Source organism: Schistocerca americana, chromosome 8 (genome assembly GCF_021461395.2).
Source record: "Schistocerca americana isolate TAMUIC-IGC-003095 chromosome 8, iqSchAmer2.1, whole genome shotgun sequence".
Taxonomy (NCBI): Eukaryota; Metazoa; Arthropoda; class Insecta; order Orthoptera; family Acrididae; genus Schistocerca; species Schistocerca americana.
Genome location: NC_060126.1, coordinates 501,906,303 through 501,927,125, shown reverse-complemented (window position 1 = coordinate 501,927,125; position 20,823 = coordinate 501,906,303). Strand labels below are relative to the sequence as shown.

The 20,823-nt window shown below is 40.8% G+C and overlaps 1 protein-coding gene across 2 annotated transcripts in view; it reads right to left on the bottom strand.

Annotated features, from left to right (window-relative positions):
• LOC124545276 (TBC1 domain family member whacked) overlaps positions 1 to 20,823 on the bottom strand; it is an 89,938-nt gene that overhangs the window by 18,739 nt on the left and 50,376 nt on the right. For both annotated transcript variants that reach the window (XM_047124158.1, XM_047124160.1), the window contains exon 5: positions 4,662 to 4,842. In XM_047124158.1, coding sequence (XP_046980114.1) covers positions 4,662 to 4,842 — 181 coding nt within the window. The remainder of the gene's footprint in view (positions 1 to 4,661; positions 4,843 to 20,823) is intronic.

Genomic DNA, 20,823 nt, shown 5'->3' with positions numbered 1-20,823 from the left:
TATAAAGCAAAAGATGAATTTCAAGAGAATTGGAAAAAAAACAAGCTGTGTTCTTTTTAAAATTATAAATTTAGGGTATTCACTGAAAATATTGGATTGGGATTTGAATCCTGCTGCTCCTGAATACGAGTTCGAAGTCTAAAACACTGCACTGCCTCAGACGGTAAGAGCCAAAATGTAATACCACCTTTGACTTCAACAACTTAAATGTAACATCCTGCAGAAATTGAATTACATTTGGTCACATGATAATTAACTGAAACCCTCAGCTGCCGACAGGTGTTGTTGATATACCTCGATGGGGAGAGCTGAAAATGTGTGCCCTGACCAGGACTCGAACGCAGGATCTCCTGCTTACATGGCAGACACACTACCCGTCTGGACCGATGACCGTAGCAGTCTGGTCCCTTTAATCCCACAAACCACACTACCCATCTGAGCCACTGAGGACACAGATGAATAGCGCGACTGCAGGGACTTATCCCTTGTACACTTCCCGTGAGACCCACATTCCCAACTGTCCACAATCTACATATGTAATGTTCCTAATAGGTGTTTGCCCATCTACCCATTACTCGTGCACACTAAGATGACGATTCTCGTAAGAGTTTGGGCAACCTGTGCGCTTTCTGGCCATTGACCTTCGTCTGTGCGAATGTGCACAGGTTGCTCGAACTCTTACGGAAATCGTCACCTTAGTGTGCACAAATAATGAGTAGATGGGCAAATGTCTGTTAGGAACATTACATATGTAGATTGTGGACAGTTGAGAATGTGGGTCTCATGGGAAGCGTGCAAGGGATAAGTCCCTGCAGTCGTGCTATTCATCTGTGTCCTCAGTCTTCGTATACATTTTGTCACACTCTGAAAGGATAAGAATATTCTGCCTAATATATTTCTTGCATCCTTAAAATTGTTAATCTGCCTCTCCTCCACCATACCGTACAATATTACTGGTTCATGCTTATACCCTTTTTGCTTCCAACCCAATGGTCCATTGATAATGTACATTTGAACAACTTACAAGTCCAGCCCATCCATCTACCCACTACTTCTTAAATTTGTCTCATAACAATTATTTATTACTCTAGCAAATGAAAAGGACCTATTGAAATCACCATGCACAATGATCCTGTTGTCCATTCCAATTAATTGCCAGTCAAAAAATGTTGCCTGGATGTATCAGACCACACCAGAGAGCCACTTTCAACTCTTACTTTATGGCTAATAGCACCTGGGCACTCCCCATATATTAGCTCTTCCGAACTCTCATCCTGTGTATCCCTTGGTTCCAACAATCATCTAAGCAAATTCTACCGTCCCAACTATACCTCCTGTCCACTATACTGCCCTAGACTCATCTATCCATGTCCTAAAATGTTCCCTCTGCTTGGTTTCTGACTTTGCAAATGCTCTGCTCTTGCTTCATTATTTATTTAATTTCACATAACTTATTCAACTTTGGTTTGTTTTTAGGTTTCTTTCCCTCTGTTGTTACTTCCACTGTATACTTATTCCCTGGACAGCAGTACTTCTCTCTTCAAACTCTCCTGGTTTCCTCAACTCCTCATCCAAGAAGTGTATATACATATTTGTTGTTTGCAAGGAATAATAAAATTTACAGGCCTACAGATGCAGTTATCACAAATTTTTACATTCTTACCCACCACAAATCACTTTACCTAGGCGGTAAGTTGTAGTCTACCTTCTCAATATTGCCAGTTCATAACTTTATAGACCTGTTTGTTGGACTACATAAAAAATGTATCTCCTTCATGTCACTAATCATGCTTCATGTCACTAAACAGACATTTCAAGAAAGTATCAACATGTTATTCAAAGCGCTTGTAAGCATACTTCATTATTAAACCAAGTTACGGCAAGGATAAGATGTAAAGATATGGAAGGGCCACGTCAAAGAATTACGAAAATAAAATTAATCTATGTGCTCATCGTTTAACAACTAGATCAATCTCTAAAAGTGTGCATTAATACAAAATCATAAATCTGGAAGGTCACCCCCCCCCCCCCCCCAAAAAAAAAAAAAAAAAACCGCTATGAAAATACCAGAAACCACATTAATACATTCTTTTATTAACACATGAACATGAGAAAATCACCTTAAATTTTAAAGCTGTCCTCACACAGAATGAAACAGAAACATGGACACAATTCCGAACATGGATGGTGAGTGCTCAGAAATGGTCACAAGTGACATGTCCACCCATGTGATCTGCAGCCATAACATGCTCCAGTGGTGCACTGTACACCATACACACACATTTTGCTTCCAAAAAATGTACACATAGAAATGGATGATTTAACTTCATTAGTGACTTTCAAAAATGCATGAAGAAAAACTAAGAATATTGTTGAGGTGTCTATGGGTTCAAAGGTACTTAACAAATTGGAAAACAGAACTACAAACATTTTCAATTTCCTTCTAGATAAACTACTACAGATAATTTATTTGAACACACAGAGAACTTAAAACAATCACGAGGAGTTCAAAATTTTGTGTGTGACTGGGAATCAAACTTAGATCCCCAAATCAAGAAAACAACTCTCTACCAAACATGCTACACATTAATGTGTTCTGATGAGTTGTTTCCTTTTTATGCACAGTATCTTTACAACAACTGCAATATGCATGAAAATGCTGTGAGACGATGCAGCCATGTGGATGTACTTTTGATAACTTTTCTTATGTGTTGAGCACACTTATTTTTCCAACAACCTTGACTTTACACCATTTTCAAAGGCAGTGTTATGTCAGTCATACAAAATTGTTCATTTGATACATTTTATCATGTCAACCTTCTCGATCGTGAAACAAGCCCTACCAGTTAGTGCATACAATGGAAACTACTATTTGACAGAACACTCAGAAGCACAACATTAATCAATCATGGTCAGTAAATCTGAGACATCATGTACTATACATGTACATAACAGAGGTGCCATCAAAGTTTCATGTCCATGTCTTCCAAGCTTACAACAAACCAAGCTTTCACTGTTCTGTGAGCAGTGGAGATACACATGACCATTGGTTGAGTAAAGCATTTGGAGATGTTTATCTTTTCATCCTATACCATCTGTCACTCTCATAACAAACTGTATCTAACACGATGTGATTTTGATGTGTCTATAATGTCCAGTGCCTTGAAACACTACATTTTCATTGTTTACAAATTCTAAAAAGCACCAAATACTGCATGTCAGTTGGATCACAATATAGTATCTGCTCAGTTCAGCCCATAAAGCTGAAAGGCATTTCACACTGTACTGATTTCTGTTTTAAAGCACATTGCTAAAATCCAACAAGACTTCAAGCACTGTTCACATTCGTGAATGATTTGTAATGTGAAATTCTATCTCATGACATCACAAAACTTGCTCTGTTCCACAACCTTACTACCTTTACGTCTCTTTTGTGGATGGTCCTTATAGTTCCAAAAGCATAAGCAGAACAAATGAAGTGATCACAATACAACACAGTATAAGTGGACTGAAGGACCTGCCTACTACAAAACTAAAAATTGTGTCATGGTACAGATAGAAAAGGTACTGCCAAAATTTAGAAGTGAAAATTTAACCATAAATGAGATTAATGATCCACAAAGGTTTTTCCACTATGAAAACATTTAATAGTTGTAGCTATAGCATCTCTTGGACACAAAATCACCTAAAAGGCACATCTACTCATTTCTATAGTGTACAGCTTCAAGTGAAATTTGAATTATGTAAAGATAATATCTTTGACACTAGCATGGAAATTTTTATTATGATTTGACATTAACGCAGAATTTCCTTTCACAAAACCCAAATCATTGGTGTGCTAGAGGAAAATTGTGATCTTAGCTAGTACTAAATTTATTCTAATCCACTTTACTTTCCATTCCACACTCCCCCTCCCCACTGGCAAATCCCACGCTATTGCCTAAAGAAATGAATGTAACACTAAACTCTGTAGTTGGTCAACGTTATGGATTATCTGCCATGCTGTGTTTACAGGACTATCAAAGTCATTTCCTATCTGGTTCTTCCAATTTCCATTCTACCAAGATTCTATGTCAACATATTCTTCAAAATTTCTCCCTCTTTACTTACAGTCCACTTTTCCATTGTGAAACACACTGTTGGGTGGTTTGCGGAGTATAAATGTAAATGAAACTTTCTACAAATCAATGAAAGTAATTTTAATTGACAGGCATGGTCGAAAGTTCTACTGAGACACATCCACAACTTATAAAGTTGTTATTTTTACAGTAAATACATGTGCTTTTTCATATTTAATTGTCGATGTTGCGTAACACAAGAGCTTGTTTTGTGACGATACAGATTATCCTTTTTCACTTCAATTACTGACTAACAGAAGATCTTTTCAAACTTACTTCATTATCTTCAACACCTTGCTTTTCCATCTCTTATCAGTGCCTCTCATGTTCTTCCTTGGGACTGACTCCAAAATAACCCTCTCCCTTTTTTCAAAAATCTAATGAAACAATAATTTTCTCCAGGTGGTTTCATAGGCGCATTACTATAATCTGCTAACCTATTCACAGTGTGTGAATCTAAGTCCCCCAATCTTTATTTCCAACATGCTTTTAATTTTTGTTAACTCTTTTCTATGCAAGAAGTCTCAGTAGCACTATACATACCATTCCTTGACTGTAGTAGCCCACAAGGTACTTGTCGCAAATGGAGACTAGGCACCAAAATGCTTGTTCAGCTGGCATGTGCATTAGCAGGAAAGCTGCAATCGGAGCCTGTGCCTGGCAGTAGCCAACAGTTTTGTTCATGATTGAGTATGCCTTCAGTACTTGAAAAAGTTCTTGCTGCCTGTAAAATACAAAGGAAATATTTGCTACAGCACTCAAAAATTATATAACACAATGAAAGAAATTGAAAATGTTAATGACTATGCCCTCATTACTTTCCTTCCTAAACAAGAAACACACACAAAAAGTATGGTATACATCTAGATGCAAGGGTGGCCATATGATAGTTTGTTTGGAAGGCAAATGATGGCTTAAGTAGCCACAAAAAAGTTTCAGGCCTGACCCTGTTAAAAAATCTATGAAATATACTTTTAAATAATTTTCTTGAAAGAATTTTTTTTTCTTTTTTTGCAGTGGCGGCTCCTGTCCTCTCCTACGGCAGTGCTTAGTTTTGTGTTGTGTGGCATTCTTTGCTCCTAAGAGTTTCCTTTTGTTTTCGTGTTTTTACTGTATGAATTATAGCCTAAGTTGACCACAACAAATTATGGGACCAGGTTTGAACATTTCAGATTGTGATAATTATAGTATTCATTCACTAGACTATTTTTTTATTTACTAGGATATTCGTGAGACTGAAAGATTTGTGGAATGGCAGGCATGATGCTTCAGTTGTGTTATGACATTCAAAGAAAGAAAGAAAGTTGTACATGTCTGTATTGCAAGAAAGCTGAACATATTGTCGCGAACTGTCGAAAGCACATGGCCACAGAAGTACAAACGACAGCTAACAACAATAACAATTTGATTTCCTGTTTAAAAGTGAGCAGCAAACCAAACAGGCACTAGCTTGTTGCTTCATGTTAATTGTGATAGTGCAGATGCTTGGACTTCGAACATTTCACCAAATGAACACCATTTCAATACATTTGAAAAGTTTCAGATTCCGCAATGTGTAACAGACAGCTGGCAAAGAAATTATTTTTGCACAGAGGGCTAGCAGTATTCATACTCAAACATTCCTCAACAAATGAGGGACAACTGCTTTGCTTGAAAGTGACTGGTATGTACCCAATATCAGACACCAACTTTTCTCTGTGCATCAAGCTGCACAACGTGGATATAATGTGAATTATGATAACAACATAGTGAAACAGTCATAACAGGAAGAGTTATGTGTCCAGCCTTTATTACAAACATGTGAGTCTGTCCTCCAGATTCACAAGTAATGATTAATTTATGAACTTCAGAAGAACAACTGCAATGTTGGCATGAGAGACTGTCATCAAGATAAACGTCATGTACAAAATTTGCTCTCTTAGTTTGGTATATCATTTAAGTGTTCTGATACTACATCATTTTGTGATGGATGCGTTCTTGGGAATCCCACCGCAAACCATTTCGCCACACCAGAGATTGTCCACAAACTTTCAGTGAGCTGATCAATGCAGACGTTAATAGACCAATGTCTGCTAACTCTATAAATGGTTTTCGTTACTATCTTATTTTGAGAGATGATTGCTTCATTTGGATATATTTCATGCAAAATAAATCTAAAGCAGCTGACAATTTGAAAACATTTTTGAAGGAGTGTTATGCTGTTGGTCATAAGGTTGGTTGGTTGGTTGGTTGGTTTGTTTGGGGAAGGAGACCAGACAGCGTGGTAATCGGTCTCATCGGATGAGGGAAGGATGGGGAAGGAAATCGGCCGTGCCCTTTCAGAGGAACCATCCCGGCATTTGCCTGGAGTGATTTAGGGAAATCACGGAAAACATAAATCAGGATGGCCGCACGCGGGATTGAACCGTCGTCCTTCCGAATGCGAGTCCAGTGTGTAACTACTGCGCCACCTCGCTCGGTACAGGTCATAAGGTAAAAGTACTTTGGTCTGATGGTGGAGGAGAGAGTAATTGTAACATGGTAGCTGCAGTGCTACAAGAACATGGTTTTAAGTTTTATTTTACATGTCCAGATGTCAAGACACTCAGATCAGTACCAAATGTTGTGCATCAATCGAGTACCAACCAAAACAACAGCTTAGTTTGTGCTGTGTACTGTTGTCCACTAGAAGATGCATAAATGATAATTAAAAAGTAACAGATTACGTGTGAAATTGTTTTATGGGAGAACATTTTTCTGCCATGTAAAAGGACGTTTCTGAGTTTATAGCAATGTTCTTTTGGCAGTCTGCTTTCACTTTGTTAGTTGAAAGAAGCAAACCTATAGCACACATTTGTATAGATAACACCACACCTGCCTATATAAATGTACTCTTAGGTTTGTTACTTTCAACCAACGAAGCAAAAACAGACTGGGAAAAAAACACTACAATCAGCGAGTTTTCAACTCAGGATCTTTAGAATGACAATCTGACACCCTACCAACTCACCTGCCAGAGATCTTTATACGTTTTGCCTATACTCCATAGTTCTGGTGTTACTTTTAATTACTGTTTGCCCACCTTCTGCGTGACAACAGCACACAGCATGAACTAAATTGGTGTTTTGGTAGATACTTTATCAACACACAATGCTTGGTACTAATCTGATTGGCTGACATCTGGAGGTTTGGGTGTGAGCAAAATGATGCTGCTGAACAAGCAAATAAAAATATAGCTGAATTAGCTCACTCAATGTTAACATCTAGCACATTACCTAGATCATTTTGGACTCGTGCAAGTGACACAGTTGCTTTTCTACTCAATTGTACTGGGAAGTCACATGCTGAAGGTAATACACCTTTCGAATTGTGGTCTGGCAAAATGTTTAAGTGTTTCAGCTATCTACAAATTTTTTGGATCCAAATGCTATGTTTATTTGCAAAAGAATTTCATTCAAAGTTTGATGACAAAGCTATGCCTGCCCATTTCATTGGCTACGTGACTGACAACAATCGTTACAAAGTGTGGATTCCATCGAAACATTGTGTGACAAAATTGTGCAATGTTGATTTTCAACCAGAAAAACTATGTGCAACTGGAAATTTGATATAATTGGAATTTTATTCCATACCTGAAGAAACTGGAGAACAAAGTGGATCTACTGTCGATCAGCTTGTGACTAGTGACCAAGAATATTGGAATAAGTTGCCAAATCGTCAACCAGTTCATAAAATACGTCCCCAAGTGAAATTTAGTAACTATAATTGGGATAACACCTTCAGGAGTCTCAAGAAGCAAACACATTAGTTTGCCTGACAAAAACGAAGCTTGAGCCACCAAACTTCAACAAAGCTACGGAAAGTAGTAATTCCAATAAACGGTTTAATGTGATAAAAGCTAAGAAATGAAGTCCTCTGAAGAAAATACCTGTACAAAAAAAGAGGTGTTATCAATAATCGATGGGCACTTCATATTAAAAATAGACCTGATGGATCAACTGATCGATACTGTGCTTACTTGGTTGTGTGCAATATGTTTCAACATGCCAGGTTGATGGAACTTTTAGTCCAGTTGCTCTTTATGGCAGTATTTGTGCTATAATAGCGATTGCAGCAGAAGAAAATTTGGAACTTGGTCAATTAGATGTCTGAACTGCAGTTTTGTATGGTGACTTGGATACAGAAGTATACATGACTCAACCAGAAGGTTTCGATGATGGGTCAGGTCGTATTTGTCGCCTCACAAAATCATTGTATGCACTTATGCAGTCACCTCATAGCTGGAATAATAAGTTTCAACTCATTCATGAGGGGGGCGGGAATGCTTATTAGTTCTACAGCAGATACTTGCATTTACATTCAACAAAGCAAAGCACACAAATTGTTGATTGCTATTTATGTAAAATATTTATAAAATTATATCCTAAGTTCCCACAAGAGTATATAATATTTGTAATCTTTGTTGATTTTGGCAGTTGTAGAACATACACTATGTCCTGTTCCTCTGACAACACCGCTATTGTGACAATGATCCAGGGCTTTTACATGTTTTTACATTTTTTGCTATACAAATGGTTTTATATGACTTATACTACAAAGAAAACACGAAATAAATGCTCCCAACTGTGATTCAGTTGAACCTCTTTGCGGCATAAACACATTTTCTAGCATATTTTTCTTCTTCTCCGCCTGTAATCCTTTCATAATGTATTTTGTTTACCCTATTTTTGAGACCAAGTCTCAATATTTGAATTTTGGCCTGAAAGAGTTTCTCACAGAAGACATGCATTCAAAAGTTTGTCCAGTATTTTGATTTTCAAAAAGTAGGGCAGACATGCAAGTTAGATTACTGAAATACTTCAGTATGACAATGGTTGCTATGCTGATTAAACATGTAGTTGCGGTCTCGTGCCCACTCCATGAGGTTCAGTACATCTCAAACAGTATTGAGTTCAGTTTGTATGACTTATGGTGTCCTTTTGCTTATTTATTTATTTATTTTTTTGTCTGCATCCAAGATGCCAAAATAGATTATGAGCACTAGAGGACTGTATCAGTGATAGTATTCAGGGCGACAAATCTACTGTAAGGTGGAGCATTTCTAACGTCTCAATCCAGTTGATAAAAAGCACCAACAAAAATATATAAAGTGCCAGCCATGCCAAGAATAAGGAACTACAACATGGTAACAGTACAACGACAATTGTGTATTACTGAGGCATTGGTATCTGTGAGTTAAAAAAGTAGAAATAATTTTTTTTATGGCGACACCATTGCAGCAATTTTGGCACTTAGTATTCCCCTTTCCCAAACTAGACAACAACATTATGAAATCATATCTGAAGAAGTAGACTGGCAAATCTGTTCCCAATGAGAGTATTTCACGAAAGGTACACTTACCTACAGCAATACTCTGAAAACCACTGTGAATTGCATGGTAGAGGGTACTTCCCATCGTACAAGTTATTAGGTCTTTTTCCCATTCCATTCACGTATGGAATGTGGGAAGAATGATTGCTTAAATGCATCTGTGCACACTGTAATTAGGATGGTCTTTGTGTTCTCTACAGGAGTGATACATAGAGAATTGTAGTATATTTGTAGATTCATCACTTAAAATTGGTTCTTGAAACTTACTTAGTAAGCTCTCACAGATAGCTTGCATCTATCTTCAAGTGTTTGCCAGTTAAGTTCTTTCAGTATCTCCATGAAGATCTCCTATTGGTCAAATAAACTTTGTGCTGCCATACTTTGTATACATTCCATATCACCTGTTAGTCTTGCTTAGAATAGGTTCCACTCACCTGAGCAATATTTTAAGGTGGGTCACACAAATATTTTGCAACCAATCTCTTTTGCAGACACTGCACTTCCCTATTATTTGACCAATAAATGTTGGAAAATGTAAAATGAGGAAAAAACATTTTAAGTGGTAAAAGTTACATGTAAAGGTTTATTATACAATAAAAACCACTGATATAACTAGAACTAGTAACTGTCTGGGAAATAGAAATGTTTGACTTAATTCCATACATCATAATCAATGTTTTTGGAAAGCATGTAGCTCTCATTCATTATTTGAATAATGAAACACTGCAACAGTTACTTATTTTTTCATGCTTAGCAAGACCTATTTCGAGAATTCATTCTCACTGCCTAGTGAAAATATTTACTTAAGTATTCTGTGCAGTACTGGCTTATGTGTTGTTCTGTGTCTCTTGCAATGTAGTTGTCTTTTTGAAGTTATCCGGTACTGTGTCCCCCAATTACACAGAAAACCACTCACACACAATCTCTCACTCAAATTGTTAGTTTGTGAAATGTCACATAAAATACTTACATAAATATTGCGCTTGACAAGAAGAATAAAAACTTGAAACATGTCTTCCTAAGTATAAAAAAAACGTTACTAGCACCGAGTTTAAATCAAAAACATTTGAGGCTTTGAGCAACAAAAACTGGGCAAAGGTGTCAGCTAACGCTACAAGTGGCCAAACGACAAAACATGCTAAATAAGGTTTGACAAAGATGTCATGATGATCAGAACATCCACAAAGCTGCTCATGCGCAGCAGACAGTTTGGAAATGACTGTGATTGGTCATGATACCTTTATTCGAACAAACAATCCTCATTACTCCCATCAGCCGCCAAGCTGAGTAGAACTTGGCAGCGGCAGGAGATATGGTACGAATCGTGACCTGTTTATCAGTTCAGATGTGTTGTGTTAGAGCACGACCTTGGTGTCAGGAAACTTAACCATGCAAAGTTTGTATACGCTAAGTGATGTCCAATGCCACGCCAGCATCATTTTACATCAGTTATTTCAGTTTTTTAGTTGGCAGTCATGTGTGCATGAGGTGTGTTTGCTTGTGTGTATGAATGGTGTGTGTGTGTCTTTTTTACTGACGAAGAGTCGAGAGATTTATTAGCTCTTGTTACATGGAGCAATAAACTATACTTTAGATGCAATAACACACTTCACAGAGTTGACAGTTCCAGTGCTGTTAATGGCCTGTAACAAATCATCAAACAAACACAAGAGAATAAGGACTCCTCACCATTAGTAAAGAAGCAGATCACATTCAGTCATAACAGACAAGAGTCTCATGTCATTATCTCCCACATGTCTTCATATATACTGCAGTTCTCCAGCTCTGAATTCAATTGGTCATCAAGATTGATGGCTTTTGTACCGAAGCCCTAGATTTAATGATTATTACAGTGTAGTGACACCCACGTAATAGATGTTCCAGCACCTCTCATGAACACAATGCTTGCTGTTTCCAAGATGATAGCATCCAAGTGAGGGTCTTCCAACGCCAGTACATCTTGCAGTGCTTGCCCCACTAATTTCGTCATCACTGCTGGATAAGAGGGCTGTCTAGTGCCTGTTTCCTGATCCTTGCTAAAGGCACTTCTGGGTGTCTTGGCCTAACTGTCTGTTGGGGTCTGGATCAGCCAACTACACGGTTTTCGACAGTGTGATACATACCAATCATTTACCATGAATCATCATGATTTTCTGGAGAGGGAGTGAGAACAGTAACAACAGTGTGAGGACATAATCTCTTGCTATGGCTTCACCTGCAGACAGCGGATTTCAGACCGCAAGACTTCGGCCAGATTGTTGGAGCGGGAGGCTTAGCACCTGAGCCTACAACAGGAGTCAACAGAATTGCGTCATTGACACGAGGAATCAGATGAGGCTGACGAGAAGAGACACGACTGTATATCTGAATGAATAAATATTAACTCGCTAACCGTGTTTTATTAGCACTGAAAGATACCCTACAGGTTCCACAACACCATCCTGACAACATAGAGCTGTTATCACTCGGTACCACCTACACCTGGTTCAAAATAAACGCATTTAAATAAGCTGTGAACTCCCCTTAAAAGACATCCCTTAAAAGACATATCTTTTCCACCACATCATGCTAGTACACAAAGCAATACTTACATCTGTGCAAGTGTAAATGTAAACCATGCCAAATAGCCTTCACAGATCCTTGCTGGTCACATTGCATGGTAAACACACAGTGATACAAACAGGGGCAGCTTCTGAGGTAGTGCCACTGTGCTGTGGCCCCACTTGTATGAAAAAGAAAGAAAGAGAAATCTATACGAATTGCGAGCAGAACACTGTTCCAGAGTATGTATATTCTGATTTGAAAAGGTACGTTTCGCTGCGCGCGCTCTCACAGTGGTTTTCTGAAGCTCTGAGTCAACTGCACACTGGTACCATCTGCTCTAATAAGCACTGTGCGAAAGGATCGGCGGTCTGTTTCTATACGCTTCTTATGGCGGTGAATGGAGCCACAGCTGCTCTGGCACAGAGCTTTACGTTCCTTCTGCCAGAGAGCATTACAGTGCAGAACTACAGAAGCATGATCTGCCATTTAGTGATCACGTTAGAATACATCGGGGTGCAAACTAGTTCTATAATCTTTCTGCAAGCGAATGCTAAAGCATTCCTAAATGGAAATTAATGCTTAATTAAATCAAACACTGAAATAATAAAATTAATTATCATTATAAATAGTTATATACAATGTGAAATAATTATGCCCTTAGATTCTGAAACTAAGAGGCATTATTTCAATATTGGCATATTTCACAACAGCAGGGCTATAGGAACAGAACAAAAAATCTAACGTATTCACCACCTGTTGAGCATCTGTTTTTCAAACAACGGTGTAGTATTTCTGTTTATACTCTTTGCGTTCATGTAATACAGTTCTGTCCGAATATGTTGTTCTTATTGTGAGATCATGTAATTGACTGTATATAGCTGTGTGCACAGTGTTATCTGTAAGGGAAAATTCAGTTGACTGTGAAAATAGCAAATGTGAACAAAGTAAACAAGTTATTAAAAATGTCACTTACAAGGGAACCTCCCCATCGCACCCCCTCAGACTTAGTTATAAGCTGGCACAGTCAATAGGCCTTGAAAAACTGAACACAGATCAATTGAGAAAACAGGAAGAAGTTGTGTGGAACTATGAAAAAAATAAGCAAAATATACAAACTGAGTAGTCCATGCGCAAGATAGGCAACATCAAGGATAATGTGAGCTCAAGAGCGCAGTGGTCCTGTGGTTAGCGTGAGCAGCTGCGGAACGAGAGGTCTTTGGTTTAAGTCTTTACTCAAGTGAAAAGTTTACTTTCCTTATTTTCACAAAGTTATGATCCGTCCGTTCGTTCATTGACGTCTCTGTTCACTGCAATAAGTTTAGTGTCTGTGTTTTGCGACCGCACCGAAAAACCGTGCGATTAGTAGACGAAAGGACGTGCCTCTCCAATGGGAACCGAAAACATTTGATCGCAAGGTCATAGGTCAACCAATTCCTCCACAGGAAAACACGTCTGATATATTCTATATGACACGTGACGGCATGTGCGTCACATGACAGGAATATGTTGTCGACCCACCTAACTTGTACACTTGGCGAATGGGTAAAAAGGTTCTTCTACCTTGCCTGAATTAGGTTTTCTTGTGGGTGTGCTAATTGTTTAGGTGTAGCGTCCCAATACTACGGCGCAGTTACCTCGTATCGGACAGACGGACGGACAGATAATAATTGTCCGAAAATAAAAAATTGAACTCTTCACTCGAGGGAAGACTTGAACCAAGGACCTCTCACGCTGCAGCTGCTCACGCTAACCACAGGACCACGGCGCTCCTGAGCTCACACTGTCCTTGGCTAGAAATGAAAGAAAAGCACATTATTCATGTGTCACTTTGACATTTCATGTACTTTTATTTTAGACCATATATGCCCAATATCAGTTATTTCAGTCTTACCCCAATGAACATCTCCCCCAAATAACATACAAGGAAAACAGTTCTTCTTTCTTCACAGCCACGAATCCATTTGCTTTTTGGTAAATTTCCAGATTGAACTTATGGCATCGATTTTTTGTTTGCTGCTGCAGATTCAGATTCGGGAGTGGCCTATCTAGTGTTTTTATCTGAATTTTTTTCTTGCACATGGACTACTCAGTTTGTCTATTTTGCTTATTTTTTTCATAGTTCCACACAACTTCTTCCTGTTTTTTCGATTGATCTGTGTTCAGTTTTTCACGGCCTATCCATTGAGCCAACTTATAACTAAATCTGAGGGGGAAGCGATGGGGAGGTTCCCTTGTTAGTGACAGGACTCTCAGCGAAAAAAATCTGAATCCGCAGCAGCAAACAAAAAATCGATGCCATAAGTTCAATCTGGAAATTTACCAAAAAGCAAATGGATTCGTGGCTGTGAAGAAAGAAAAACTGTTTTCCTTGTATGTTATTTGGGGGAGATGTTCATTGGGGTAAGACTGAAATAACTGATATTGGGCATATATGGTCTAAAATAAAAGTACATGAAATGTCAAAGTGACACATGAATAATGTGCTTTTCTTTCATTTCCAGCCAAAACCAACGTTCAGCAGAAATTAGATTCGCAATATAGACAGACAACTGACAGCAACAGCAAACTTCTAGAAAAGATATATTGAATTCAACTGTAAAATGTATTCAATTCTGTGGTGCTTTGGAACTGGCTCTCAGGGGCCACAATGAATCTGATGCCTCCCAAAATAAGGGTATTTTCTGTGAGCTAATTCACTTCAGTGCGGAACAGGATAAAGATCTTCACGTTCATCTTAGTCAAGCATCAGTGTTCAAGGGCATTTCTAACACTCTTCAAAATGAACTACTGCAATGCATGTTGGAAGTATACCATGATGAATTTCGTAAAGAGATAAAACGTGCCGATTATGTTGCAATCATTGCGGATGAAAATACAGATGTGACTTGCAAATTTCAATTGGTTATTGTTTTGCGTTATAGTGTTGAGGGGAAACCTGTTGAAAGATTTTGGAACTTTGTTAATCCAGGAAGTCAGAATGTTCATACTATAGCTGAGAATACTGTGAAAGAAATTGAATCATTAATTGGCGATGACTCAGCAAAACTAATAGCTCACAGCTACGATGGTGCAAACATTAGGAGTGGCAAGTCGAATCTCGTCCAGAAACTAATTAAAGACAAATACCCAAATGAAAACTACATCCATTGTTATGCACATCAGTTCAACTTTATTATATCTATGGCAGCCTCTGTTAATCGCAAAGCCTGTATATTTTTTGCACATCTTTCAGTTACTTCTTTGTTCTTTTCTTTTACTCGCCACAAACATCAAAAGTGTGCATAGCATTATTCAAAAAAGCTTGTCCTGTGTGTGTGTCACGAGATGGAATTACCATTCAGTAGTGGTAAAAGATGTTTTTGAAAACAGGGAAGATACTACTGCTGTTATGGAAGACACTGAAACAACTGAGAGCATAAAACTATCTTCTAATATTGAAAAAGTTGGTTCATACAAACAAAGACTGCAGGATAACGAATTCATTTTCTGACTATCATTTTTCTATAAGATAATTCCTCATGCAGACGTACTTTTTAATCAGCTCCAGAAGAAGATAACCGAACTGACCAAAGCAGAACAAGACACCCAAAACTTTAAAGTGGTAATGCAAAACAAGAGAGATGACACTGACTCAATCCTTAATGATATTAGTTTCAAAAATGATGAAATGATGCCTGCCAAGAATCCACGGACTTTTGATGGGCATAAAAAAGAGAGATGCTTTGGAAGTGTGCGTTGCCATCCTTTCTGAAACAATATTACATTTTCAGTTCACTGGAAACCTCACTGCAGCCAACTTATTTGATGTAAATCAGTTTGACAAATACATCACAAATTTTCCACACAAATTCCTTCAAATTACATACACATATACATTTCTGGAAAAAAGAAATTAGAGGGGTGAGCTTCAAGTCTTCTATGTTAGCTTGAGTTGAGAGCAGTTTCTGGCATAGTTCCATTTCTTTCACTCATTCTAGAGGATGAACTTTGTGACACATTTGACAAGACTGTTAAAATATTCTGAAACTGCTAATAACGACACCTATCTCGACATTAGAAGCTGAGAGATGCTTTTCAAGGCTCAAGAGAATTAAAATGTTCCTGTGCAACACCATGGAAGAAGAACGACTGAGTGCCTTAGGGATGCTATCCTGTGAAAAGTCATTTGAGGCTAAAACTGAAGATTTCAATTTGAGAGTGACAGATTTATTTCCAACAAGGAATGAATTTCCAATATAGTTCCTACTAAATCTTTTGAAGCTGTTATCCCAAAGTCATGGATTGGTTGGTTGATTGAGGGGGGGGGGGGGGGGGGCCAAACTGATAGGTCACTGGTCCCTTGTTTCGAATAAAACAATGCCACAAGGGTGAGAATAAAACAAACGAGACTTACAACACAAAACGGAATGAAAGGAAAAACCACAAGAATGATGGAAGGGCAACAAACACTTAAATGGACCAAAGGGGACAAGAAAACAAAAGAAACAGGTACAAGATATTAAAACGACAAAGGAGATTACCATGGCGGGTTGACCATAAGAATAAAAAGGAGAAGCCAGCCACACTGCAACACATTAAAACCTCCACCATAAAAGCACTAGGGTGGAGGATACAGAGGGACAAAGGACATGTGCTAAAACTTAGATCAAATGATAAGACTCACCCTCATGAAGAAAACATAAAACTAAATCAGCCGATGAGGCGATGTCAGATACAATTAGCAACCCAAGATTTCGTCGCAGGGCACTCAAAGTGGGACAGTGCACCAGAATATGGGCCACTGTCAACCAGGCGCTGCACCGAGGCGGGTCTTCACGGCGCAGGAGGTAGCCGTGGGTCCCCAAGCATGGCCAATGCAGAACCGGCAGAGTCCCTGCGAGAGGCTCACATGGAGGACTTCCGTACATTCACAGTCTCCTTAATGGCACACAGTTTGTTATGCATACCGAGACTAAGCCATTCCGTCTCCCAAAGCTGAAAAATCTTGCGGTGTAAAAACGAACGCAGGTCAGCTATTCGAATGCCGATCTCCATAAGCGGTTTCCGTATAGCCTGTTTGTCCACCTTGTCGGCAGACTGGTTGCCTGGGATTCCGACGTGACCTGGGGTCCAAACAAACACCACCAAACGACTGGACCGTTCCAGGGCATAAATGGACTCCTGGATGGTCACTACCAAAGGACGACGAGGGTAGCACTGGTCGATAGCATGTATGCTGCTCAAGGAGTCAGTACACAAAAGAAATGACTCCGCAGGGCATGAACGGATGTGCTCAAGAGCGTGAGATATAGCCACCAGCTCTGCAGTGAAAATACTTCAGCCATTGGGCAAGGAATGCTGTTCAATACGTCCTCCATGGACATACGCAAAGTTGAAACGACCATCAACCATCGAGTCATCAGTGTAAACCACTTTCTGACCTTGGTAAATGTCAAGAATTGAGTGGAAGTGGTAGCGGAGAAGCGCGGGGTTGACTGAGTCATTAGGGCCATGTGAAGGGTCCAGGTAAAAACACGGCCTAGGTATACACCATGGAGGTGTACTTGCATGGAGATCACGTATAGGTGGTAAAGGTAAGGACTCCAGTTCTGCCCTGACCTGGGCCGTCGATGCGGGAGATGAACCATCGTGGTTGGGAAAAGGAGACAGTAATTTGGATGCGCAGAACTACGAATGTGTGCAATGTAACTGGCGAGCAGTTGTGCATACCTAACCTTCAATGGAGGGACTCCAGCCTCTAACAGGAAGCTGGTCACTGGACACATCCTAAAAGCTCCCGTCACTAGTCAAACGCCACAGTGGTGCACTGGGTCAAGTAAACACAACGCTGAGGCCCCCGCTGAACCATAAACCACACTCCCTTAGTCAAGGTAGGATTGAACAAGGGCTGTCTAGAGCTGCAGCAGTGTAGAGCGATCTGCACCCCAGTTGGTGTTGCTCAGGCAGCTGAGGGCATTGAGATGCTGTCAACACTTCCGCTTAAGCTTACGAAGGTGAGGAAGCCAAGTCAATCCCATCAAAAACCAATCCTAAGAATTGATATGTATCCACTACAGTGAGTGGATTGTCATTAAGGTAAAGTTCTGGTTCCATGAATGGTACGACACTGACAGAAATGCATAACACACGACTTCGTGGCCGAAAACTGGAAGCTGTGGGCTAGAGCCCATAACTGCACCTTGTGGATGGCTCCCTGTAGGTGCTGCTCAGCAACTCCAGTACGTTCCAGAAGCTTACAGATAACGTTGGTGAGGCTGATGGGCCGATAGCTATCCACATCAAGTGGATTTTTACTGGGTTCTAGCACTGGAATGATGATGCTCTCCTGCCATTGCGATGGAAAGATGCCATCGCACATGATCTGGTTGAAGAGGATGAGATGTCACTTGCAGTCAGACAAGAGATGTTTAATCATCTGACTACGGATCCGAACCGGCCCAGGAGCTGTGTCGGGGCAATGTGCAAGGGCACTGAGGAGCTCCCACTCTGTAAATGGGGCATTATAGGATTCACTGTGGTGTGTGATGAACGAGAGGACTTTCCTTTCAATCTGCCATTTAAGGGTGTGAAAGGCTGGAGGTTAATTCTCCGACGCAGAGGTTCGAGCATAGTGCTCAGCAATCGCATTTGCATCTGTAGATAACACGCCATTGATGTTAATGCCAGTGACACCTGTTGAGTTCTGGTACCCAAAAGCACGTCTGATGTTCGTCCAGTCTTGGGAAGGTAACGTATGGCACCCAGTGGTTGAGACTTATCTCTCCCAACACTCCTGTTTCCATCTTTTTATAAGCTGGCGAACGTGGGCATGGAGCCATTTACAGGCTATTAGGTGCTCTAGGGAAGGGTGCCGCTTATGTCGCTGAAGCTCCCCAATTGCCTCAGTGACATCCAGTGACCACCACGGTACTGACTTTCACCGTGGGCAGCCTAAAGAACAAGGGATCGCGTTTTCCGCCACAGAAACGATCGTTGTAGTGACCTGCTCAACCACAACATCGATGGCACCATGTGGGAGAGATTCAACGGTGACAGCAGAGTGAAGGCTTCCCAGTCTGCCTTGTTGAAAGCCCATCTGGGTAGGCGTCCATGGGCACGACGCCAGGGGAGTGACAGGAAGATGGGGAAGTGGTCACTACCACACAGGTTATCATGTGCTCTCCTCTGAAAGATGGGAGAAATCCTGGGCTGCAGAGGGATAAACCAATGGCCGAGTAAGTGCCGTGAGCCACACTGAAATGTGTGGGGGCCCCAGTATTTAAGATGCAGAGGGCGAACTGAGACAGCAAAAATTCGACATCTCTACCTCGGCCAGGAAGCACGGTGCCGCCCCACAAGGGGTTATAGGCGTTAAAATCTCCCAACAGTAGGAAAGGTGTAGGGAGTTGATCAATCACTGCAGCCACTGCATTCAGGGGTACTGCTCCATGTGGAGGAAGATATACGTTGCAGACAGTTATTTCCTGCGTCGTCCTTATCCTGACAGCCACAGCTTCAAGAGGAGTTTGAATGGGCACAGGTTCACTACAAACAGAGTTCAGGAAAGAGACGCAAACTCCACCTGACACTATTGTATTCACTATGGTTCTTGTAATATCCCCTATAGCCATGGAGGGCAGGGGTCCACATTGCAGGTGCAATTCCACTGGAGGATGACGTGCTCGCGAGATTGGGAAGGCATGAAACACTCATTGAGGCTGTCTACTCCTCAGGGTCACCTGCTGCCACTGGATGGGTACCTGTGTGATTGAAATCCATTTGTGTCTGAGGGCCCAGAGAGATCTAGGTCCTCAGCGGACGCAAGAATCTCCACTTCATCCACAGACACAGAGCTTGTAGGTAGCGGTGGTATGCGTGTCACTGCAAAGTCTGGGTTTTTGGGGTTTTTATTCTTTTTGGTTTCTCTCGCTGCACCTTTGGCTGTACTGGCTGGAAGGGCTTCCCTGAGTCAGTCTCAGGGACGGAGAAGGAACGTGAAGCCCTTCGACCAGCTACCTGTGGTTGCTTCGGCCACAGGTGGGTGTCAGCTTTGCCACTGGTAGGAACGTTTGGAAGGGCGTGATCCAAGGGAACCCTTCCTAATGAGAGGAGCTGAAGATTTTTGCTTCTCCGACAGAAGTGGGGACTGATGTCACAATGGTTGGAGGGGCGGGGGGGGGGGGGGGGGGGGGTTGCCCTGGAGTAGGTGGTGCAGGAGCAACAGAGAGGGAAGTGCCCCCACCATCAAGGGGGCAGGTTGAGTCTGACAGCTCAGAGCCAACTGTGCGCGGTGGGGCAGAAGATGTTAGAATCGCTGTCATATCTGCAGCGTAAGTGGATGTTGTATGCACAGGATGTAGCCTCTCATATTTTTGCTTTCCCTCAGTGTAGGTCAGTTGGTCCAAGGTCTTGTATTCCATGATTTTCCTCTCTTTCTGTAAGATCCTGCAGTCTGGTGAGCAAGGTGAATGATGCTCTCCGCAGATGACATAGATGGGAGGCGGGGCACATGGAGTATCTCGCTATGTGATGGTGGAAGTACAGCGGGAAGACAATATGGCCGAGCTTCCAGCACTTAAAGCACTGCAACGGGGGAGGGATATTTGGCTTGACATCACAGCAGTAGACCATCACCCGGACCTTCTCGAGTACCCTCAAAGGCCAAGACGAAGGCACCGGTGGCAACCAGATTATCCCCCGGACCCTGATGGGTGCGCCGCATGAAATGAACACCTCGCCACTCTAAATTGGCGTGCAGCTCGTCGTCAGACTGCAAAAGAAGGTCCCTGTGGGATATAATACCCTGGACCATATTTAAGCTCTTATAGGGCGT